Here is a 25,342-nt window from a genome sequence, read left to right on the forward strand (position 1 = left end):
AACGGCTTCAAATTGAAAGAGAGTAGTTTTAGAATGGATAATAGAAAAAAAGTTGTTACAGTGATCTTGGTGAGGGATGGTATCAAGTTGCCCAGAGGAGTTGTGAATGCCCCTTCCCTGGAAGTGTTCAAGGCCAGCTTGGATGAGTTTTGAGCAGCCTGGTCTAGTGGGAAGTGTCCCTGCCCATGGCAGGGGGGCTGGAACTAGGAGTCTTTAAGATCCCTTCCAACCCAAACCATTCAATGGTTCTATGATTCCATGATCAGTGCAAGAGAAATCCAGATTCCCTCCATGTGGGCTCACTGCTGCAATAATAAAAGTACCACATATATATGCTTGTGCTCATTGAGTGGAACTTATGTTAACTGAGTTCAGAATCAGTAGGTTTAACAGATCCTTCCCAGAAATCTCCAGTGAATTTTAGAATGGTAAAGACAAAACATATTTTTGTAATGCATCTTTAAGTAGACTTTTTTAAAGCCTTCGATGTAACATAAGAATTTGGATGTAGAAATTCAACTTTGCACATTTAGTCCATGAGTACATTTTAGCCTGGTAATCTTCAAATATGTCAAAGCTAGCATTGTCCTGCAATTCTCAAAAAAGAAAATAAGCATTTTTTTTTAATCTTGAAGAATACTGGGGGACAATTTAAAAATTAACATAGCTACACAGAAGAAGAGCCAATAGGGGACATCTGAGGATTAGAAAAAGGAAACTTTACTGAAAGGAATGAAGAAGTACTAAGTTGGTGAAGCTATCTGAGCTCTTGTGAATGCTGCTTAGCTTTCTGAACCTTCTGTGGGGCATTTGGGAGAGACTACAAAGAAAGATTTCAGACAAAAAACCTAAGATGAGCTTGGGCCCTATGTACAGGAAGGAAAACTGCCTGGGTAGGCTTGGAATATGTTAAAGAAGTACTGCCTTTCAAAAGCAAGAGTCTGTTCTGCTTCCCTAGCAAGACACCCACAACCCAGAGGACATCATGAACCTACCTTAAATGACTCTATGTTAATATTTTTGGTTATTCAGCTCTGTCAAAAATATCAGGTGTTTTATAAACTCTGTATGGGGCAGTTAAGGAAGAAATTTCTATGCTGATGAATATGTTTAAATGTTGACTGACTGTGGCAACTTGAGATGCTTTAATAAGGTGTGGAAATAATATTTGGAAAGAGCACAAAGTTTAGGCATACACCTTTCTGAGACTAAGTGAATGGCAGATGAGGAGGAGTAAACTTTCAAGATATGTATTAGAAAATGAAAGGCAAAACCACATGATTGAATTACCAAAGAAATTTTATGCACTTAAGGAACAGCACAAATTGACAGCTTTGAGTGAAATGAATACATCAGCTGAAAGAAATTCAGATGTCTGAAAGAGAACAAATGATGTGGAAACAGTCTGATGTATCTAGATGAGTTATTAAAATATCAGCAGTGTATTACATTAGCAAAATATGAATCGTTATAATTGTCAGGGTGCCAGACCTACTTATCAGTATTCTTGGTAATCAAAGTAGTGTTGCTAGTCAAAAAGATGAACATAAAGGATATCTAAAAATTAATATATTAGACCCTATTGAGCAGACAAAAAATTTGATAAGGGATAATCAATGCATACCTATCATCATTAAATGTATAAGGAAATAATAAATTGATACATAATTATCTCTTTGGTTGTTTTCATCAAATAGTTTGCTCTTTTTCCAGCTGTCTCTTTAAATTGATTTCAAAGATTTGCAAATCTATGATTCATCCATGCTCTTGATGCTAATTTGCTGTTGACCAGAATATATTTGTGTTTTAGCAAAAATTATAAGCACTGAGGTAAGTATAAGATTAACTCAGTAAATTTTAGTCTAATGAGAGGAGAAACCTTTAGGCATATTTCTGGACTGAGAGAGACAGGCCAGGAGAAGAAGTCATACTTTTTCTAAATCTTGTTTCATTGATATTATACATTTATTTCAGCATGATCATTGAATTCCATGGTATGAAAGAGCAGCTGAGAGAAGATAATTCTTTTAGAGAAATTAAATACTTCAGGGGGTATCCCATCACCTTTCAGTATAGGCAGTGCTCCTTTCGAGGATAAGGAGATCACGTTCTCTTTTTTATCTACCTTCATTCTATTTTTGGTTAATGAAAATAGTTAATAGGTGTTCTAAGGAATAATTTAAGTCTAATTTTTCTAGGAATTAATGAAAGTTTAAAGTAAAATTTTTAGTCTTTTCTTGCATGGCAGACCACCTTAATATGTTTCATGCAGTGAAAACAAAGCAGACTTCAAAGCAAATGTGATTGCTGAAATATGAGTGCACATATATTTTTATATAGAGAGATGTATTATGCGTATCTTTGTATTGAAATGTAAAAAGTTTAAAGTGTTTAAAAGTTGAAATTTAAAATTTGCTTATTGACTCATGACAAATTAAAGCTCCCACTCTGAGATTTTTCTACACTTTACTTAACTTTCTTTCTATTTTGGGAAGTAGTTAAGATATGCAATAAAACTAATATTTACATGCCTTATTGAAAGTAAAGAGAAGTTATTGAAATGTTGAGAGGAAGGGCTTCAGTGTTGGTATAACAGGCTGTAGCTTTGCCCTCCTGTCTTTTTGGTAACTTCTTTAGTTCAAGCTGACATAAGCACATATTTGACTTTTAGCTTTGTTTAAGAGGTCCTGATGAAGTCTCAAAATTATTGCATCTTTCAAGGAATGTGCAGATTTTCCCCTATAAAGAAAATGGACTTTGCTTGGCTCCCTAGTCAGTGTAACATTTTTGTCATATGAATATTAAAGGCATCATACATAGAAAGAAATTAATTAATACTTAATACAATTTTAGGAAGAACTGAAAGCTACATCAGTGTACACTGAACTGACACAGGTAAATTCCAAATCAGTAGCAAATTATGTTTATATTTTGTACTGTATATGAAAGCAATGCAGGTAAAGATATCTTAATGTCAGAAGTGTTGTAAGGTTCAATGCTAGTGCTCTACACTGAAGAAGTTTTGTACTTTGGGAATAGATTTTCTCTTTAGGAAAACCTCAAATTCACTCTCAACTATACAGTATCAGTAGACATATAAACTTAAACTCAAAGTCCGTATAAATGATGACTTTGAGGTAAATATATGTAGATTTTTGCTTACCAACTATGGGCAATTTCCCCCCACCTTGAGTTAATTATCTCTGCTCCACAATTTAATTATCCAACATGACATACTTGGAAAGGAAATAATCTGTACATATGTGAACATATTGAAGTTTTCTAATTACACAGGGAACACCCAACCAAGTAACTTAGCTTGTCCTGTACTGCCTTTTGTGTGCTGTTGTGACAATAAGATGACACTGTTATAAATTGCAAGGAAATTTACTTTGCAAAGACAGTTTTCACATATCTTATGTGAAACTCTGAGACATTGTGGACTAGAACTGTCCATTAGAAATCCTCAAGCAGCACATTTACCAGAAAACCGGAGAATTTAAGGTCTCCTGTCTGATTGTTTGCTATCAAAAATGCTGCTAACCAGATGAGATGTTTTGGAAGCATGCCTCCTTCCCTTACTTGGGGCCAAGCTGCATATTTTGGAAATGTGTGTGGAGGTTCAGTTGCACGAAGATGCTTATGCAGGTTATTATTGTGGTTAAAAATCAAGCATCCAAAAATTTCCCAAGAACTATTATGCATCATTAACACTTAGGTTTTATTAGTGGTTTTAAACTTTTATTTTTTTTCATAGCACATTATTAACTCTGCCAATGGCATAGTTCTCAGGTTTTTCTCTCTAAAGATTTTTCAGACTGACTTCTACCAAGGAGTGGAAACTGTACAAACAGCCAAGAGCAGTGGGGAGTGTTACTTGTTGCTAAATACTGACCCTGTTTCTCCGTCTCCCTGGCAATTTCCCACACATAAAGCGTTCTCGTCCCTCCTCTAGATGTACTAAAAGGAGCTGAAACAAAGGTTAGTCACTTTGATATTAGGCTGGAGTTCAGGAAGAAGTCTCTGTGTTATAGACTGGCTTTCCTTTTAATGGTTGCAACCTGCTGGGAATGCATCAGCTTGGGGATAGGCTCTTCTACTTGTACTGACTTTTACTGCAAACTCTTATAAAGACCAACTGAAAATACCATTGATGCTTTTATCTATATTCTTTAATTTTTACTTTTCTTATGTCTTGTTTTGTTTGAGTTTTTTTAAACAAAGAATGGTGCACATCTTTGTCTTTTACCTTATGTCTGTCAGCACTTTTAAAACTGAAGTTGAAAACAGAAGAGTTTCAGTGCCACTGGTGTACTTTGCTGTGGCAACTTCTGTCTAACACCTTAAAAAATAATGGGGATGTTTATAATATTCATGGATCTAATATGTAGCACAAGCAATCTATTTCACAGATATTGTAAATTTTTTTATATTATCCCTTTCTGTAAATAATCTTAAACCTTACCACGTGCATGCTCAACCACAAAGAACAAAAGAACGAAAAAAGAAAACTTACTATAGCTGGTGCTTTTATGGACAGGACCATTCACAACAAAAGTGAACAGTTGAAAAGAAAATTGAAATTAAATCATAGGTGAGAATGGCCTAAGCACAGAGTCAGTCTCCTCAGCTAGAGCATTATTTATAGAAAGTGGGACAGCTCTGTCAGGAGAGGCTCAGGTGCATTGTTTAAATTGCTGCACCAAGGAGTACTGAGCTCCTCGTGCTGCATTTTCACCCTCGTTTTGTTGGGCTCTAGTCCTGAGTGTGTGTGAGAGCCTTTGTCCTGTCAGAGATTGGGTTATCTGGGCAAGGCAAATGTTTCTGTTCTGGCCAGGTCCTCACACAGAGAACCACGACCTGAGAGCTTTGAGCAACATTCAGCCAGACCTTATTTATAGCATAATAATTCAGGGGCTCATCTGGTGCACAGAGATTCAGGTCCCAGCTACTGTGCTGCCTTACAGCTTATAGGTGATGCTACAGGGCTTTTTGAAATTTTTTAATTTTTTAATTTTTTTTTTTTTTTTTTTTACAGCAGTGTACCATGGAATGTTTTGGTTCTAATTGATGTTTTGCTTTTGTTTGGCAAACCTTCAATCAGCTATTGAAGTTTGCACCAGTCTTGGATAAGCCCATTTCTATTACTTTGTACACCACAGAAAACTAACATGGGATTAAAAATTCCCATCAGTCTGTTACTTTAGTGTTACTCCCCATAGGGATTATGGAAGTTCCCTCCTGCTTTCATCCTTATCCACAGCCTGGTGTTATTTTATACAGGAATTTGGATAACAAAAGTCATCCAGAGGAATGGCATGCTGTGATCTGTCCCCCACATCCCCCTTAATAAAAAATATCAGAAGGATATCATCCTCCTGCATAGGAAACTGGTTTTGCTTTCTCTGGATGCTTTTGTGATAAGACCTTAGAGACTTCTTCTTCTTTCTTTCTTTAAAGGTGACTTTCCAACAAACAGGAGAAATGGTTCCCTTATTTCTGCTCCCCTGAGCAGATCCAAAATTTCTCACTTCATTCTACTGGAAGTCTGATCTTTTTATATAGAAATAGTTCTCATTTTATACCCAGCTTGATAGAAGACAGAACTAATTAGTCTCAAGTGCTTAATTCATTACTTGGTTTGTTTTAACTCAGTTTAGCTTGTCAAAGTTCACATTTTGTGACATTGGTAACACATTTAATGACTATATTTCAGCTCAAGTCCAAACTTGATATATTATTGCAAAATGATTGTCATTTACAAAGGAGGAACTGCTTGATTTCTCTTGGTAATAAAACTTCTTCTGCTTCATATTGTGCCTGGTAGTTTCACCCAAAGTTGGAGGCAGAAGAATCTCTCTGACAAGGTGTTTAGTGAAGTTGCTTATGCTCTGTCATCTGCTTAAGTACTTTCTTTTTTCTCCACTGAACTTGGACATTCAAAAAGGAGACATGGCAGTTTCTATGGATTATTGATTTTTCTGCTTCATTTTTTTAAGAACAGAGGTAAAAAAATGCCATGGGGAACTGATACACAAATCACATGCCCTCAAATTCCAGTCTTTTAAACTTGTATTTGTGTGTGTTCAGCTTTCTGTACATGGGGAAAATCTCTGATTTGATTGAAACTCTCTGAAGCAGAGAGTGGAGCAGATGTGTTTAGCCTCAATTTAGTTGAGACTTTAACAGATTTGAAAGGGAGTTGGGTAACCAAGTCATGATGCTAACACAAGTTTCTGGATACATCCTGAGTTTTAAACCCCTGAGGTGATTTACTGCTTTCCGCTTTGTGCCAAGATTCACCTGTCAAAAATGTTTTAAATGAGATTTAATGCAATTATTGTTTCCCCCTCACTGAGTTCTTCCTCTCTCAGTGTGGAATTTGCTTTGCAAGAGTGACAGTTTAGAGTCTGGGACTGCAGCTCATCAATTAGCTTGCACAGATCAAGGGCCACAATCTCGTTTGCAAGCCACTGTCACCTGTCCTTCACTGCTTACACAATCCCACTGCACTTCCCTGCAATTACTTGAGGAGCAATTTATGTTAAAGGGCCAGAACTCCATGGATTTGCATAAATATCTCATCACACACACACACACACACACACATATATATATATATATATATATATATGTATGTATGCATGTATGTATGTATGTATATTTATATATGAAAGAGAATAAAAGTGGGGAAAAGCACAGAATTAACAGAAGACCTTTAGTGAAGTGGAGCTTACTGAACCTGAATAACTTTTTGATACCCAAGAGAAATATGCAATCAGGCCAGATATTCAGGCTAAATGGTTTGCAGCTTTTCAAGTAAGTAGCTCGTGTGTCAGTAGAAGTCCATTCAGTCTTGTGCATATAAGGAGGGTCATAAAACATTTGGTTGTTTATCTACAAGAATAATTTCTATGTATTTGCACAGTTACTCTACTTGGGGGATTGACTAACAAGGTAATTAGAAGGCAGGTGGTTTTTATAAGTACTTTATGAGTACAAAAGGTACTCAGCTTTTTCTTTCAGACCTTGCTTGAGATTGGAATTATTTTGTTACGGTGTAACATAGGCAAGCATTCTGTTTATTCAACACCTCCCCTTTTCCCATAGCCAAATGGCAAATGGAAGTACTGAATGTTTTGGAGCCATTCATTACTGGCAATATCTTATTTTCTGCAGAACAAAATGAGGCCTTGTAGAGGAACTTCTGAGGCAGGAGTGTGGTTATACTCTTAATTCCTGGAAGGAAGAAAGTATTAATTACAAATAGCACTTAAAAGACCTAAATTATTGTTACCGCTTGACACTTCAAAATAGACCACAGAAAGGTAAAGGACAGCAGAATGGGGTGCTTGCTTATCATCCCCAGAGGTGAATTTGCTTATTTTTTGTAATTTAAGCTGATGAAAAAGAGAAAAAAAAATTAAAGAGGAAAAGAGAAAATACATTAGAGAACATGGACAACAGTGAGAGTTGGCAAGCTTGTAATGTAAACAGATATTGTAGAATTTTTGTCTGTGTAATGGGGATGATGCATGAACATTCACTATCTAAATCATCCAAAAACACATTTTGCAGTCATGCTAATAGGAATTGTTTCAATTTATCAGCATGACTTCACTAATGTGAACAAAATGTTTAACCTAGTCAAAACAGAATATGCAGTTTTTGCTTTTCAAAATTCACTTGTTAGTAATTCTAAGCAAATGAAGTAGGCATCAATGAAAAGTAGGTCATAATAGGAAGGTAATTTTACTTTATATTTCCTTTTTTCCCCATATATTGTAGGGTTTTATTAGAATTGTATGTTTTCAAAAGCCTCTTTGAAATTAAGTCTTTCTGACTGGCTTTCATTGAAATAGTAGCACTTCAGAGCTCTATAGCCTTTCCAGCCCTGTTGGGATGGTTATACAGGGTAAATATTATGTGAAAAGCACTTGCAGAAGCCAGTCCAACTGAGGAAAATAGGTTGTTTATTTTAATTTTAGGTACTGTACAGACAAAGCTGAATTGTCTTAAAAATCACCACAAATAATTCATCATGTTATTTAGGTACTTTTCCCCTTGCCATGTCATCAGATCTAATGGTTCTTTCTTAATTTATGACAGAAATCCTGTGGAATAAGGTAAATGTCAACTATAATGATGCTGTTTGCTATGATGAAAACACAGAGAGAAGGAAATTATGTTTAATGCATCAAAGAAAGAAATTTCAAATAGGTTATTTCAGTTACCTTGATTTAATATGTCTTTTGGGGAGAAGGGAAGGAAGGAAAGGTGAGGGATTAGTACCAAAAGTAACAGTAACATGCATCATAAAGAATGGTTAGAGACTCCTAGATATGGAAAGATATTTTTCTCATTTATGAAGGGAGAATTCTTTCAGAGACTAATCAACAAAATAATATCCACTATGTGATGACCAATTAGTGCCTTCTGGCCTGGAGAATTTTTTGACTCTTCACATAAAAAGTAGTGACTTATTCAGTTCTCAAATTTATCAGTCATCTTTTTGTACCTGGGTTTTCATTTGGTTCAATTAGTGCTTTGTTTTTTGAAAAAACACAGCACCAATAATTGTACTGGACAGAAAATCTTAGGCAAGACATGAGATTTATTTTGTACTGATAATGTTCTTTTTTTTAAAGTCAGCAGACGGGAAGGACTTCACACCATAGTTCAGATCTTGTGTTACAAGAGCTTACCAAATGTTTCTGGGATCCTGGTGTTAAAACATGTGTAATTTTACAGGTAAAAGTAATTTTTTGTTGTGTTGCTGCTGCTTCTTGAAAGAGACCAGAGAATGTTCCAATGCACCAGGAGAGAGTGGATAGTTTTGGTGAGGACTTTCCTGTACTGCAACTTGGGAAATTAAAATGCTGCTTCAGATTTTATTACATAGGATCTTGGGAATATGTTTGCCTTTTTTGTTTCTCTTCTCAACTCTAGTTTTTCTTGTGCAATCAGAATGTACTGTATTGTGGTGAGGAATATTTTGCTATGCTTTTTCTGCAGTATCTGCCGCAATGAAATCTTAGTCTTGCTACTATTCTCAATATAACAGTAACATAAATGTTTATGTTTTTATTAAAATGATTATTACTAAATAGAGATGCAATACAGAAATATGTAGAGCGTTGCAGGTGTCAGCCTAACTGCAGCGTTAAATAACCAGCAATGTCTGCACTATTTCTCTTTCACAAATAATTGAGTCTTATTCTTGTTAAACCACCAGATTTAACAGGCTTCCTGCTACCTTTTCCAAACAGGTAAAAGAATCTAGTGTGCCAGGTTTTCCCCTGCTGCATCCACAGGCTCCCAGAGCAACAGTAATTCTGTTCTCCAATACTACGCTTTTCCCATTATCTCTTCCACCACTTGCAGCAGGAAAGACTGAGCTGATTCTGGTCTTGCATTATACAAAGCAAACAGCATGTGGCATTTCTGGTTCAGTGATGACTTCCAACTGGCCTTTCTTTTCCTATCACAGTTGAAACTGCCTCCTCTCTTCTCAGCAGCAGTGAAGGCGTGGAAAAAGACCAGTTAAAATGGTTCCCTCTCGGTTGGCTCTTTCACTCCACGTAGTACCCAGAATAGTCAGAGTCCTCCAGCCATGTGACACTAAAAGGCTAAATGAAGAGCTGCCTGGATCTGCACTGTGACTTCACTGTGCTCTGCCACTGCTCTGCTGTGTCATCAAAGCTTTCCTACAGATTTCTCTCCACAGTAACATGTCGTGTTCTCAACGACAGTTTCCCGACCTACCTGACTTCTCCTCTGTCCACATCTTCTTCAGGGTCTGATGTATTTGGCTTCTCCACTGTGGTGGCTTCTAGCCTGTGCCTAGAATGAGCCTAAAGTCATCAACAGGTGTTGGGAGAGGAGCTAGGAGGAAGATGCACAGACATGGAACAGAAAACACACCCATGTCCTTGGCCAATTGCTAGGAGTGCTGTCTCTGCGCTCTGACTGCCGGTCACTTCCTACCCAGGTTCTCAGACCTGTCCAAGTACTTGCTGAAAGTCACTCCACTCCTGCTGCCAACAGAGGATCCACAGGTACAAACTGTACCTGTGTCTGCAGCTGTCAGCATATTCCCTGCTTCTCTTCCTTCCCTTACAGGCATTCTCCTCCATTTGTGACTTGCTTTTCACCCAGCATAAATGTGAGGTGGCTTTGGCAGAGTGCCTTGCATGTCTTTCACCCTTCTATAGCTCCTGAAGGGAAAGAAAAGAAGGGGCAAAGAGATGATAGCAACAAAGGCCATGACTGTGAAATGTAGGGAATAATAGGGGGAGCAATATTAGAAGGACTGGAATGCCAGCAAGATCGAAAAGTGAAACTGTGTATTTACCATGTAGAAGTACAGTAAAAGCATATTTGCGAGGCACCAGGAAAGACCTGGAGGACAACTGTGCAAAGTGCTGAATAACAGGGAGTTAGAGTGAGAGTCTGAGGAGGACAGCTAGCTGGGCAATTAAAGAGACAGGAAGGATTTTGCATTGGAAGAATTTGGCTTAATACTTGCTGGGCAGAAGCAGCAAGAGAAGGGAGGATTTATTCTCTAGTTTCCCTTTAACATACATAAGACTGAAAAGATGTTACATATCCATGTATCTGAGAGCATCACATTTGCTCTGGTATCAATGAAATTGGTAACCTGACACCACTTCTGTTTTGTTTTCTCAAGGTGTTTGTTTTTTTTTTAAATGTTCAGACCATGCCCAATAAACCTTATGGCTCATAAGCCCTGTGTTCTCCTCTCTCCAGTAACCTAATAGCTTCTAAGCAAGGTACATCACAGGATGGCTCAGGCAACAGAGGAGATCTATAACATGTGTTTAAATGGAGACAAAATAAATCTACCTCAGCAGCAGGCCCTGCTAAATCACTTGATAATACTGGTTGCTCTAAGGGTTGACTTTACTTCATAACCACTTGGAGTTTTGTGTAGTGAGGCTAAAGGATAAAACACAAGCTTTCAACTAAATTCAACCATATTGTAGTTTTTGAAAAAGCAGAAAGCTTTGAAATCCTTGCTATGTACTGCATTGATACTATTTTTTTTTCTCAATTCTCCAGCCCAGCAGAATAACTCTTGATTCTGTTTTAACTCTGTTAACTCTGGTTTTGTGATGCATTCATTTGTGGTAAGATATTCAAGGCCACATCATGCTCTGTCTGTTGAAATGCAGTAAATATTTAATGTTCTGTTTATTTCTATAATGGCCAAATGAAATTACTTTTTATCTATTTACCTATCTACGCGTGCACATGCACACACACACACTCTTGCAGCTATACACACATTCACATATTTAAACTATGCAGAAACTGAGTGAAGGAAATTGGAAAAAGGGTATAATACTTTGCATTTTTAAAAATGAATGTATTTAATCCTCAAACTATTCCACTAAGTAAAGGCAAGAATATCCCCTTTATTCAAGGGGGATGACAGCGGCCCAAGAGTGTATGCTTCACTCCAAGTGTGACAGGACAGATGGAGTCAGTGTCTGGGCCACTACTTAGAATTGGAATGGTCTTATTAACCTGGACCTCTCTCATAATACAGAGAACAACCTAAAAGTTGGCAGTAGGAGAAAGCTTTAATTTAAAGGTTATTTGGCGGTCACTGAAGCAAGTCTATTTCCTAATGGACAGATGTCCACTTAACTAAAGCCCTCCCAGATGACTTCTTGTTTGAAGCTATGCCAGGTAAAGCAAAGACTGAGTGGATGTGTCAGCTCAAGTAACCTCTTGGAGTGAGCAGCGCTCCCCGACAGTCTGGGCACCAGCTCGGTGGCACAGGAACATTTGCTTGTGGCACATGGTCTCTTGGTAGGTCTGTCACTCAGCTGCTTCATATCAGCACTTTTAGAATGCAAGTATTTTAAAAAAAAATACAGCACTGCAAGGTGAGGGATATTTGTCAGTTTGTGTTTTAAAAATGGGGGGGAAACTGTTATTTAGATTGAAATGCTGCTGTCAAATGGAACATGTTGCCTTACATAAATTATGGGTTGGAGGCCCATGGTTGGTTGTTTTAAAGTCATGAACTATTTATCTGTCCAGCCTTGAGTATACCAAGTTTTCATTTAGGTAGCTCTTCTCAGAGCCTACATCATAATAATTACAAAGAGAGAATGAATAAATTTTTTTCCTCATGTAAATTAGCATATGATCTGGGAATGGTGTCCTTATGGGGACATCCTCTGCCCATTGAAATGGCTCTCTACAGGGAGCTGCCTGTGCTCATCTGGCTGCTGAGTCTGCTTGTTATCTTTCTAGAGTTGTAGTATTGAAGATGTTACAGGGTTCTGCATTTCATCCATAATGTTACTATTTGGTGACAAATCTGAACGTCCAATATAATTTGAAAAGCGATAAAAAGCCAACAAAGAAATGTGGAGATTGGCAGAATTACTGTTAATTTTCTCATCAGGAGTATTCATTTAAAAAATGACCCACAAAGACCTCAAAGAAAAGCAGAAAATACAGCAAAAATGACAACAAATTATGTTAAAACTCCATAAATAGAAACCAATCTTAGCATAGTAGGTGGAGGCCTTTCTCCCATGTTTAGATGGCATCAATAACAGTTTGGATGTGACTATTGTGTATTTTTGATTGTGTACTAATGATAGTCTCCTGCCATAGATGGTCTGTTCTTTTTAATCCCACCTCCTATTGCAATAATATTGGAGTATTTTATGAAAGACAGTGGAGTCAACAAGAAGGAAGCAAAAGAGATGTTGTTTCTCTTGGCCAGTTGACACTGCCAGAATTTCCAGAAGGCCACCAAGTTTAATGCTGCTGAGTTTGTGGGGTTTTTTTTCCCCTGTATTATTTATTTTATTTTTAGGTTAACTCTGTGTCCACTAAGATTCATACTATGCAAGCTAAAGTGAAAATGTTAACTGACAGGGGGTGATGGCTTAGTAGGGTCAGGAAGGAATTGCTCCTATTCCCTTTCCTGCTCTGAACAGTGCAGAGCAGTGTGTATACTTCTTGGGTTGGCTTTTTTCTCTGAATTAATAACTTCTGGGTCTTCATGGAAAAAGGCGTTGGAGCAAATGGGCTGGTGGACTAACCCAAGGTGTAACTTCATTTCATGTCATTAAACATTTTTTTAAGTTTAGGCAATACACTTGGACAGAAAAGATCAAATTCTGATGTGCAAAATATGTGTTCATGTGTGAGAAAAGTAATACTTCTTATGGAATTTAGGACTGTAATTGTAAGGCTTATCTGTTCTGTTTATCTCCCAAAACTGATGACTGTAAGTGTGCCTGTCTTATCAGTATCTGAATTTCTTCAAATACCTGAAGGATCTCCTGGGACTTAGAACTAAACAAATGAAAAGTTGACCTCTGCATGGTCAGAGCTGCTTGTATAGCCAAAGAGATGGGAAAGGGGCATTATATTATCTAAATTGAGGCTTTAGATTACTAAAAGCAGGCACAACTTTTGGATCTAGCTCTCTCTCTGTAGACAGAAGCTCAGGTCCCAGGCTGACTTGTTTAAGGTAGCAGTGGATGTGGATGTGAGGCAACAAACTTGAGACACTTTTGCCCCGGACTGCCTCTATTTTACAAGAACATCCTCTCTTTGCTGCTCCCCCAGGGGCTGCATTAATGTGCAGCACTGTAACGGCTGATCAGTGGAAACAAGCTGGAAACACACTGGAGTCAGGCTACTGGAAAGAAGTCAGCCACTCCCCGTGGTGGAAACCAGGGCTGGTTGCTGGTGGCACTCCTCCAGCAGTGGAGCTGGAGTGATGCTGATGGAACTGAGAGTGTTTGGGAGGGAAGCTGTAGTGAAGGAAGAGTGGCATGGCTGAAACCTGCGGGACTTCAGCTTCCACAGTGCCTGGGGCAGCTGTCACTGAAGGCCTGAGCACGGAGCTTATGGCTTTTTAGGGGCCTGGATGTGCCCATTATTTTTTTAGGCTATTTTCACAGGACTGGTAACTCCTTGGTTCTGAAATTTTCTTTCTCCTAGCTTTGACTTTTGGCAATTTTTTTTTTGTATCTGAATAGAAAAAACAACTATTCTTTTTCAATATTTTTTGATAACTTGAACTAGCCACATAGGATGAGATTTTTTTCATTCTGTTTGAATGAGTGACATGAGACTTTGTTTTTAAATGAGTATTAAAGAGAATGGAAGTGAAAATTACTTTATCTCTGTGGTGGATGTATATTAAGTCAACAATGTGTTCATTGTTTAAAGTAATTTTACTTGAACTTATTTTTAAATTTACTTCAGTCTCTTTCAAATTTTCACATGGTGTTGTTTTGAACTACACTCAAAATTATTTTTTATTAGTTAGAAGATGTTTGTGATCTACAAACTCTTGGCTGTCTCTTGTATTCTTTTATATGTGTCTACAGCCTTCTGCAAAAAATTCCATTTAGTGTGGCCAGTTCAGGGTACTATATGCCTTAAAGAGTCAGTAAGGATATCTGGTTCCTAGATAAGGCCTCAAATTCTTAGTAATATCTAAACTGAGGATTCAAAAGTCATAATTTTCCAAAGGTTTCCATTACATTTCCTATTCTGCCTACTGTGCATTGTACATTATTAAAGAATAGTGCTCTGACATGCCCCCCAAAGAAGTGAATTAACATTTCTTGTGAACTCTCTTCTTTTGTGAAGAAGTAAAATGACTCAAGCAGCTCCAAAAGTTTCTCAGATGAATCGGAATTTATTACTTGCAAAATTAATGCCCATTACATTCACTGATACTGTGCATAAATTGTCATTTGTAGGAAAAAACCCACTCTTTTTTACTGTTTGCCCTTATTGATAACACATCCGTGGCTTGTACAATAGGGACAAATGCAGCATGTGAGTGACATAACTTGTGAGACTTCAGCTTCACACTGCTCATCTATGGTTCTCTTTATATACCTTTTCTTTTGTCTCTAAAGCAATTCTAGTTGTGATTTGTTTTGGCTCTTAGAAGAGAGAGAGTCCATTCTAACCTGTGAAAAGGTGAGCCCTGACTTGTGCTTTGGATTTGGCTTAAAGCATTTTGAGTGCTACCATTTGTAGAGAAGTTTTCCCCTGCCAAGGTGGACCTAAGCAAAGTCAAAATTGCTGCTGGTGCTTTTTCTTGGTGGTGTTGGTTACTTTGGTTTGGTTTGTTTTCATTTTTCTTTTGGTAGAGTCAAGTATCTTGCCATTGGTTTAGTTTAGCTTTTCTTGAAAAGCTTATTTCTCCCTCTTGAACTAAATCCTTAAATTTTATGGGCATGCAACTGTTTTTGCCAACCTGTCCCACAGCTGGAAGAAGACATATGCAAGTCAGGAGAAAGAGGAGAAATCTACAAGTTGGGTATGATGAATTTATTACTAACATTTAACATTACTAACAAGGTATCTTTTGAAGATACCTTCAAAAGAGCTTCCTTCTGAAGAAAATGGGTTGATCAACCTTTTGATCTGTTGACTACCAGGACTTATTAATGGTTTGTGCGAGTTTAGGATATAACTACTATGTTACAAGCAATTCTTTGATTTCTCCTTCCTGTCTCTCGTGGGACTAGAAAAACCAAAGTCAGAAAAAAAGTGTATTAAGACATAAAGTGGGGATTTAGACTGTTTTATAGGAACATACTTAACCTCTCTGTACAATTCTCTGTCTGTGTAATGGGGATAATGTATTTAACTACAGCACGAAAAGTCTGAGGATTAATCGGTTAATGAATTCATAGAACCCTGAGCATGAAAAGTGTGCTCTAAATGTTTCCCATAGAAATTTCTCCATTACCTAAAGAGAGGAAGAAAAAAGGAAATTCACTGCTTTAAAGAGCTGTGCAAAATTCCATCAAGAACATAGATAATTAAAGTAATATTAATAGATTTTTAGGTCTTCATTTTCCCCTAGAGGCCAGGTGTCCCTGATTTTTTTTTTCCCCTTTTCCTCTTCAAGTAATGTCCCTGACTCAGTTGTCAAAGACTGAGAAGCAGAAGTGCCCGTCTAGCTTTGAACTTGATCCCCACAGTAGAGTTACAAGGTTAAATAAATGGGGTGGAGTTTTTTTTTTTTTTTTATTTTATTATTTTAAACTGAGCATAACACTTCAAAAAGATTTTCTCTCCCCCCTCCCCCAATGTATTTTTAGGCTGTATGCACTCTTGCCTATGTCTGTTCCTTAGTCCCAGCTGAAGATTTCAAGGGAGACGAGGGTTCTATATTGTTTCTCCCTTGTATTGCAGATAGGGGGAGGAGGTGGTTATTAGAGAGAAGCGCTCTCACTCGCTCGCTCTCTCTGTTTCTCCCTCTCTGGCTGATAGCACTTATCTCTCGCTCTCTCTCCTTCTCCTAGGTGATCCATTTCTAGGCAACGTGCTGGCTGGTGCTGGAGCTGCCAGCTCTCTCTGCATCCCACCAGCAAAGCAAGATCCAAAAGCAACCTGCAGACCATCATCTGCTTTCCTCTGCCTCGCTCCGGGTACTCCTCCTCTCGCTTCTGCCCTGTCCAACCACCACCTTGCGCGACAGAGACAGCACGCTGGGCTCCATTGGCAGATTATTTTTTTTTTTTCCTCCAGTTGTGGGAAGCGATTTTTCTAAGCGAAGGGTGGGGGGAAATCTCTGCATTACTATCTGCATTACCTTGAAGTTCACTTTGTTTTTTGGCCTCCGGGGGGGCTTTTCCTGCAGGAATCTGGCTGCCGGGAGCGGAATCGCCTGCTCCCTCGGTCGCCCGCTCCTCCCACCTCGCTGAAGGCGAGCTATTTGCTGCGGGCTCCTGGGGCTTCTCTGGCCAAGAGGGTTTGTGGGTGTCTGCTGGTGTGTGCGTGTCTGCTCGTGTGTGTGCGTGTGTGCCCGTGTGTGCGAGCGTGTGCGTGGTGTGGGTTGGAAGTTGCTGTGCAGCAGCGGGACCGAGCGGATCCCTGGACCCGGCGGAAGGATGGGGATTGTCTGACCAGCAGAGGCTGCCGTCTGCTGCCCGCGGCGGCGCCCGGGCTGGATGGATTTGCTGCCGGCGCTCCCAGCAATTCTGGTGCTGCCCAGGAGCCCCGCGAAGTGACGCGGGGTTTCGCCGAAGAGAGAAGCGCTCGGAGCCCCGGGCTCGCTCCCTGACCAGCCGCGGCTCTGCGCCAGCCATCGGGATTTACACGCTCCTCCGGCTGCACCTCAAACTCTTGGGCTTCCTGCGCTGCACTGTCGTCCGCGGCAGCGCCGTTTGGCGAAGAGATCTGTTGTTATAAAGCCTGGACCTCCGGAGGACATGGAAGTTTTCTCCCTCATCCTGGTCGTGTCCGTCTGTTGGACTCGAACCTGGAAAGCGGCGATTGCAGATTCAATCATTCATATCGGTAAGGGGGTGCTGCGCCTGCTGGTGCTGCTGGACACTTTTCCAGCTCTCCTTTGCAACCTTCCCTCTCTTGGAAAGCTTTCCCCCCTACCCCCGTAGCCCCCACTGTCTTTTATCGCTTGCTCGCTTGCTTTTTTTTTGTTGTTGTTTAGTCCTCTCTTATAATTGCTTTCCACCAGGACCTCAGGCGTCCTCTTTTTCCCCTACCGCGCTGTGTAAAGGTTTCTTGACGGCGGGGTATGTGCGTGCTTTAGACCTTGAGGTTTTGATGAGGCTGATGATGGGGGCGCCCAGGGCTCGGGCACTTCCCCGCTTCCTCCCGCCCCTTAGCTCCAGACAGCTTTCCGCTTGCCCCGGCTCGCTCTGGGCCGGGGGACACCCCACTCCTCCCGGTGTTCCTCACACCACGGTGACAGCCACGCAAAGCCCCCACCCCCCACACTTTTCCCTCCTTCACACCCCCCTCCCCGCCTTCCTCTCCCGCGGCGGAACAGGTGGTTTGGCAACGTGAGCGCTTCCCCTGCCGCGGGCGGGGGCGGGGGGCTCCGGCCGTCCGGCATCCCCTTCCCGGCCGCCACCCCGCCGGCCCCGTCTGCGCCTCCCGGAGCCGCCGATCCCGGGAAAGGCAGCGGCCTCCCCTCCGCCCCGGGGGCAGGGGGCAGCTCGGGTTGATGCCGGTGCACGGCGCTGCCCTCGCTCCCCGTTATCCCGAGCCATCTCCGGCACGGCTGCCCTCCCTATCGGCGGGCGCGTCCCTGGGAAGCGCCGAGCCCCGCTGCCGAAAGGCGCTCGGCTCCCGCGGCTGGCGAGAGCAGGTGGCCCCCCTGCGCCGGCCGGGGATCCTCGGGGAGGGAGAGGAGCGGAGATGGGGAGAGGAGGGCGCTTCCCCCGCGGCCGCTCGCCCATCTGCAGGCGCCGCACGCAGGCGGAGCGGGGGCGGGCGGCCGGCGCCGCGCTGCCCCGGGGAAGGTGCATTTCGGGGCAGGGTCCCGCCAGGGCTTGGGGAGGTTCCTGGGGCGGTGCCGGCCCCGGCTGCGGGGCAGCTGCCGCTCTCCCCAGGGCTGGCTTTATAAATATGTCTGCCGGTGCTTGTCGTGGGGATCCGTAGCGGGTTTCTGTGAAAGGGGAAGCGGGGAGAGCGTTTGGAAAGCGCGGCCGTCAGGAGCTTTCCTGCAGGACCGATTTTGGGGCAGCGGTGCGCCAGCCCTCCGTGTAGCTGTCCCCGAGGCCAGAAGCCAGCGCTCCCCTTAGGCACCGCAACTTTACAGGGGTCAGTCCTTTTGGCTGTGTGAGACTGGAGCAGCAAATACTGCGCGGGGAGGTAGCGCTCTATGCCCTCCTTTTAAAGGGAGAAGGACTTTTTAAATTCTTCCCAGTTGCAGACTCTTAAAGCGACACTAGGAGACAGTTACGTCTTAGGGTTTCTTTCTTAAGAGCTTGCAGCAAACGGTTACATCCTAGGATTTGGGGGGAAATTTTGACTGTGTAGCTTACAAGGAGTTTCTTTGCAATCCACTATTTCCCATCCTCCTGGCTAAGGCAGCGCTGCTGGCCAAGCCGTGTGCCTTTGCACTGCCGTCAGGGGAGACGATAGCTTTTCTCCCCTCGTGTTAATGAAAATTTATTTGGTTTACTTCTTTCATATGATAAATGCAGCACATTTTAAGTGTTTTTTTAAAATAATGCTGTTAGTGATTAGATACATCAACACAGTAAATCCTCATTGAAAACAAAAAAAACCCCAGCAACCCCAGCTAGCAGAACCAAAGTAGTTGCTTCTCACACAATTTGTCTTGAGAGACAATTAGTACAGTTGACAAGGGGATTAGCTCTTTTTATAAACTGGTTTATGCCACCATGAAAATGGCAAACTATATAACTGGTACACAGAGCTTTGCATCTACTAAAATGAATACTCTGAAAATAAATTATCTGAAATCAGAACTAACAGTAAATGAGTACACAGCTAAATATTCCAAGTTGTACAGCTCACAGATGAAAATTTGGCCCCAGGTAACAGCACTGCATTTTGTGACCTGATATTCTGACCCCTTTTTGCTTTCCTCCACTTGTATAAAATAAATTCATGTATAAAATATTTAGGCATAAGTAAGAAAGTGTATTTATTTAAATGAGTGGCAGAAAGCAGTAGTAGAATTTCTATGAAGAAATTAACTACAGAAGAACTCACAAAACCAAAGAAAAAAAAACAAAAATGCTCAGTTCAGGGGAAGAGAAATACTACCAGAGGTAATTCTGATGCCTTAGGCAACAGACAGAATAAATGCATTATCTTTTTTTCGTTCTGCAGTGCTAAGATATTCACGTGGAAAATATTTTCCCATGTTTGAGAGGGGCAGATGGTCATAAGAAATAACATGTTACCTGTGCATACCTATTTTCCTAATAGTACATACTTTTTTCAATATCATGCACAGACTCTCTTGCTTGCCTATGTTTTATTTTATGCATTTCCTGCAAAAGGATGCTTTCTGTTTCAAAGTATTTTATCAGTCCTCTTTTAGACAATGCCAAAAAAAGGTTACAATTTAGTGAGTAGACATTAACAACTTGGTGATGTCAGTGGGAGGGATACAGTGTCTGGTATCTGTGATAATGCCTTTTCATATTTCTGTTTTCTGTGTACAGATTCTGCTTTTGATCTCTGGAGAAAGTCTGTGCATGTTTACATGTGCACATTTAAAAAGAAAGGTTTTCCTGTATCATATTTTAAACATTGGTGGAGCTGCTTATAGTCTGTACATTTCTGCTGCCCTGCTATTATAAATAGGAACTGGCAGTTCAGAAAGACTACATTAAGCACTCTTGTGAAAATGGTGAAATGAATCGACTCCACTATAATTTTCCTTACCCTTATGTAAAAAAGAAAGGGGCAGCGTTACCATGTCAAAACTGTGCAATCCTGTATTATGCTGCTTCTCTCAGCCCATGCATTGATTGAGTAATTTCATCAGTCCCACATTACTTGATTGCTTAGAAGTTTCCTAATGATCTGTATGCTGTAGGAAGAATCTGAAAGTCGTGAGTGGAATGGTAATGATTCTGTGTTTTATGAGGCTATTCAAAAAGTCGCTCTGATTTATGTAGCTCGAAAGCTCCCAAGTCTTTGAGATTAGCCATGCTGCCTGATATTTCCTTCATACATCAGTCGTCCCACACTCCCCACTCCCTAAACAGGAGTTTAGAACAGTGTTTTAATTAAGCAGGGATTAGGTGGCATTCCTTGTCAACCGCACAATTTGCGTATGCTTTGTATCTTCTGCTGCTGATAGTCTCATGCTTTTATATTTTGTACTTTGTGCTCATTATTTTCCCTTGATAAATACATAGTAATACATCTGTTCATGCTTATGGATTTCCTATTATGCCTATGGAAACACATAGGCAGATAAATGTGTATTAGGTGCTGCAAAACCACCTAGGGCAGCAGGCACATAGTGTGGTACAAAAGTTTTGCTGAAAAAAATACTCTACAGTATTTTTGAAGGCTAATATAGTTCAGCCTCCCTGATCACCTCAAGTTTGGTTTTATGTTTATCAGTAACTTTAGTCATACACAGTCAACTGTGTACTGCCCTTGGCTTTTTTCTTTTTAATGGCTATTTCATAAATAGATATAGTTATGTATGATATATGTTTCTACATATAATTATACATCTGATTTTAATATATTTATAGATACCATTTTTTCTTCCTGAGAGAGAAAATCAGTTCTGTCCTTACCTTACTCCTCTCAGCTTTTAGACTTTGTAGGCCGGGACTGCTGCATTCCTTTTGTTGGACAAGTTCCCAGCATTGCTGGGTCCTGAGTTTTGGCTCACACCTTTAAGCTCTTCTGTACCATGGTTAATAATATCAAGGCAATTCCAGCATGGGGTCTATTGCTTGTTTCTTCTCTTGATATTGGTGGTGACTAAAATGTAATTTTTTTCTGTAAAGGAAAGGGATTCTTGTTTGGTGGGATGCCTGTCTCATTTCTTCTTGTAAGCTGATGTGCTACAGTGCAGCTGGGGTTGTGTTGTGAATTGGTAATAGGAATTTAATTTGCTGTGCTACTGGTGAAGCCTCATTAGGAGGTATGTAGTGTACGCCACTAACTGTTCATTACAGTACTCTCACATACATTGGTAGAGGACAAGAGAAGCAAGCAAAGCAGATTTATTAAAAACAAATAAATCTCTCTGTGCCTGTAGTGTCTGCAGGGGTGCACTCAGGTCCGTGTTGTCCCTGCTCTAGGATGTGAGAAGGTTACTGGCTTATTTTAAACGTGCCTCTGAGTGGGGACCTGGAACCCGGTGTGCTGGGGCTGAGCAGCCAGGAGGCTCTGTTAGTAACTATGTTCTACTTAAATGCTCAAATTCTCTGCTTCTGTGTGCCTTGTTTCTGAAACACTTTCCCAGGTGCTCGGATTCGTGGCAGCACTTCAATCCCTGTGATGTGTGTTAGTTTACTCTGTAGCTAAAGAGGGATGACTTTGCACGCCACAGATTAGGGTTTGCCATCATCCAAAGGCATGTTTGCCATTAGGTGTCACTGCTTTCTGGAGTCTTTCTTAGTCATCATCAGGGCCTGATCCAGAGTCTGTCATAATCCAGGTGAGTGGCTAAGTTGACTTCAGAAGATTTTAAACTGAGCCTGTGGATTGCTGACCACAGCAGACAACTTCTTTTCATGTTCTTAAATGAAAAGAAAAACTCTTAAAAAAAAAACTCTTAAAAAAAAAACTCTTAGTGTTATATCTGGTTCTTTGTCCTTGATAAAGGCAGAGAAAAAAAAAAAATCAACCGTCCGTTTTCAAGTGGTGCCCTAACAAATGTCTGACATGGCAATCACTGCTGCTGCTCTGTGCTTTCACATGACTACTTATGGATGCACTGAGCCTTTATTCTCACAATGCCATCTTGGAAGAAACACACTGGAGAAAAATCTTTCAAGACTGTGACTACATAAACCTACCAACTAAGGTTCATTTAACTTAATGAACAAAGGCATTAAGTATGGTTCTCTTCCACTCCCTGGCCCTGGAAAGCAAGTGGTATTGGCAAGAGATGACTTCTGTAAGCCATTAGGTTACTCCCTAGATATAGACTTGAACTTAGATAATTTTCTTCCATTTGATATATAGCTATGTATAATCTGCCATGACAGCCTGGTTTTGGCTGAAATTTATTGGAGGCTTTTGCCTTTTGAGTTGAGGTTTGTATTTTCACTCTTTGTTACTGCTACTCCACTGCTTGATTTTTATTTTTTTTTTCAGCACAGTAAGAAATGGTTTCAAAAACAGTTCTATTTTTTCTTGGGAAAAAGTAGTTCTATTTGGCGATCAGTTTCTAATAAATTTTCTTAATTACCTTGTTTATATATGAGAAGGTGGTAACACACTTTCCATCTACACCCACTCCAAACATATTTTTGTTTATATCTTCAGTGTTTAAAAACTTACTAGGAACAGATAAATTACCATTGATGTTTGGACTTACAAGTGACCAATAAGAAAAGAAAATAGTATTCTAATATTTTGAGCAATTATAAGAAAATTATAAAACTTTAAGAACATGTTTTGCACATATATTATGATACATAGTATGTGCTAAAGGTTGATTTCAGGTTATACATTAGTAATGAGGCAAATTCAGACACCTTTCTGCATCTGCAAATTCAGCTGCCACTTTTTTTTTTTTTCTTTTTTCAGTTAGGTTTGAATTCCAGAAGAAGTCAGTTGTTATCTAAGCTGGTAAATTTTGAAGAAAACTTTTATTTCAGATTCAGGCTTGGCTTGCGTGTCAAAGCAGCTCCACACCTGTGCATCCTATAAACCTTACAGTCCAGTTGATGGCTGTGCTCATACTCACACCCATCTATGAGAACCCCAGATACAGTTTGTGCTACCTAAAAGTGCCAAGAGACAAGTATGACTGTCACAGCCCAAGAGCAAAGCACAGCAGGCAGGTTGCTGGCACCCTGACAGAATGGCTGGGAGCTGCTCATCGCAGCTCATGTTTCTTTGATGTGTTGTGTACCCCAGGCTTGCGGTGTAGCCACTGGCTTCCTACAGGGTTTCCTGCACAGAGATGCACTCCTCTCCTTCTGTGGTGTGACATTATCCTCCTGCACCATCTATATGTCCATGAGGAAGTAGCTGCTGTCCTGTTGCTTGCAGTAGTTACCAAAATGAGCTGTGTTGGCTTTTTTTCAGGGTAATGTTGACTATGGTTTCCTTGCTTCTCTAGGCTAGCAGACTGTATTGGAAAAGGTGCAATACTGAGGGGGTGCAGTGTGACATGTGGCATGGGATGTGTGCTAAAGGCATGTTGGATAAGTTTGGTGGAGTGCTGGTTAATCCATCCTCAACATCAGGTAAGGAAGGCCTGGGCAAAGCCTTCTGGGCACAGCTTTTAGCTGGCTTGTGCATTTGAAGCAGCACGTGGAGAAGAGGAAGTGCTGTTGTCACGCATTACAGAGGCAGAATATAATTTTGTTTTCTTGTCATAGTAATTTAAACATCTAGACTGAAATGGAAGCATTCAGAGGAGGAGTGAGTAAGGAAAAGGTGTCTTTCTTGCTGTATCTTTCTGGATTTCCCAGGAGCACCGTCAGGGCAGTTTCCTCTGCTGTTCTTCCATACAAGTGTCAGGCTTTGGTTTCCAGTTGTTGTTGGCCAAGCAGTTGTGAGAGCTGATGGAATAAGGGAAAGATTCTCCAGTGTCTGCAACCACTATAATTAATAAAGGCTTATGTGACTTGGAGAGTCGTAAGTGATCTCTCTAACGGGGAGGACACGGGCTGAAATTGAAGGTTAGTAAATGAAATGTGCTGGTGTTTGGATGACAGTTCTGAAATCTGGCAAGGGAGTGCATTTGATGTTGTGCACTGCTGTAATTTTGTAAGGTTCAGAATTTATGTCCTAGTTTCAGTGATAATATACTTAGTTCAGAGAAGGAGGTATTTTGTGTTCTGTATTGTACCGCAGAGTGCATTTCAGCTGGAGAGACTTCTTCCTGCTTTGGTCTGGGACTCACCACAAAAGCTCAAGGAAGGGATATTCTGAGACCTGTAAGTGCTGTATTAAATGAAAAAAAAAGGAGAAGCGCTCATAAAAAGTGACACTTATCTAATGAGAAAGGATAATAGAGTAACTACAGCATTTCTATGTAGTCATGGTGGAAGAGGTGGTACAGAGACTATTACTCGTATTAAGTCAACTGTAAGCTGATGGATTTGTAAGAGCAGGGTTAGATGTAAAGTAGATTTCCATTATACACATTAGTTGTGGAATGATGACGGAGTTGGGTAGAAAAGAAAAGATGAAAGGGAAAAAGTTTCTTGGAAGTTGTGCTGGGTTTATCTGACAAGCTCTATATACTCAAGAGGAAATTGAAAAAGAAAATTAGTAAAAATGCAGGGAGGGGAAGAAAATAAGATATCAAAGGCAAAAGACACTAGTTCTGTCTGTTTCTATTTCTTTGGGAGCTGTTCCCCAAATAATGTTCCTGTAAATGCTATGCTCAATGGAAAAGTCCTGAACCAGAAAGGGAAAAAAATGTCAGGCTACAGAATTTAAATGAGGAGTTATATGTGTATTTTAATGTATTAGATAACACTCTGTGCTGAAATGCTAATTATTCCTAATTGTTATATTTGCTTTACCCATGAATAAAATATCACATATCTAATAAAATATGCAGTGAAAATAACTGTAAAATTCCTCTTGGAGCCTTTCATGCAGATTTAAAGGATTTAATACCTTATTTTTTCATTGCTTTTAAAACATTAACTTTCTGTAATCAGTTGGATTGCTAAGGCCAATATCCAGTGAACCTAACAATAATTGCTTGTTTTGCAGAACAATTTTTTGTTAGTTCAACCATATCTTTCTCAGAGGCTTAAATCGAGTTGGTGATTTCATTATAATAATTCACTTGTGATAAATCAAAATCAAATAGAACCGCTCCAGTGCTGTGGAAAGGAGCTCTGGAGAGAACAGAGTATGG

General features: G+C 40.3%; 1 protein-coding gene across 2 annotated transcripts in view; it reads left to right on the top strand.

Moving 5' to 3' along the window:
* Window positions 1-17,243: 17,243 nt before the first annotated feature.
* Window positions 17,244-25,342, top strand: part of GRID2 (glutamate ionotropic receptor delta type subunit 2) — a 676,953-nt gene continuing 668,854 nt past the window's right edge. For both annotated transcript variants that reach the window (XM_041484266.1, XM_041484267.1), the window contains exon 1: window positions 17,244-17,331. In XM_041484266.1, the coding sequence (XP_041340200.1) occupies window positions 17,244-17,331 (88 nt within the window). The remainder of the gene's footprint in view (window positions 17,332-25,342) is intronic.

Source organism: Pyrgilauda ruficollis, unplaced genomic scaffold (assembly GCF_017590135.1).
Source record: "Pyrgilauda ruficollis isolate IOZ18807 unplaced genomic scaffold, ASM1759013v1 scaffold65, whole genome shotgun sequence".
In the NCBI taxonomy this organism is placed as follows: Eukaryota; Metazoa; Chordata; class Aves; order Passeriformes; family Passeridae; genus Pyrgilauda; species Pyrgilauda ruficollis.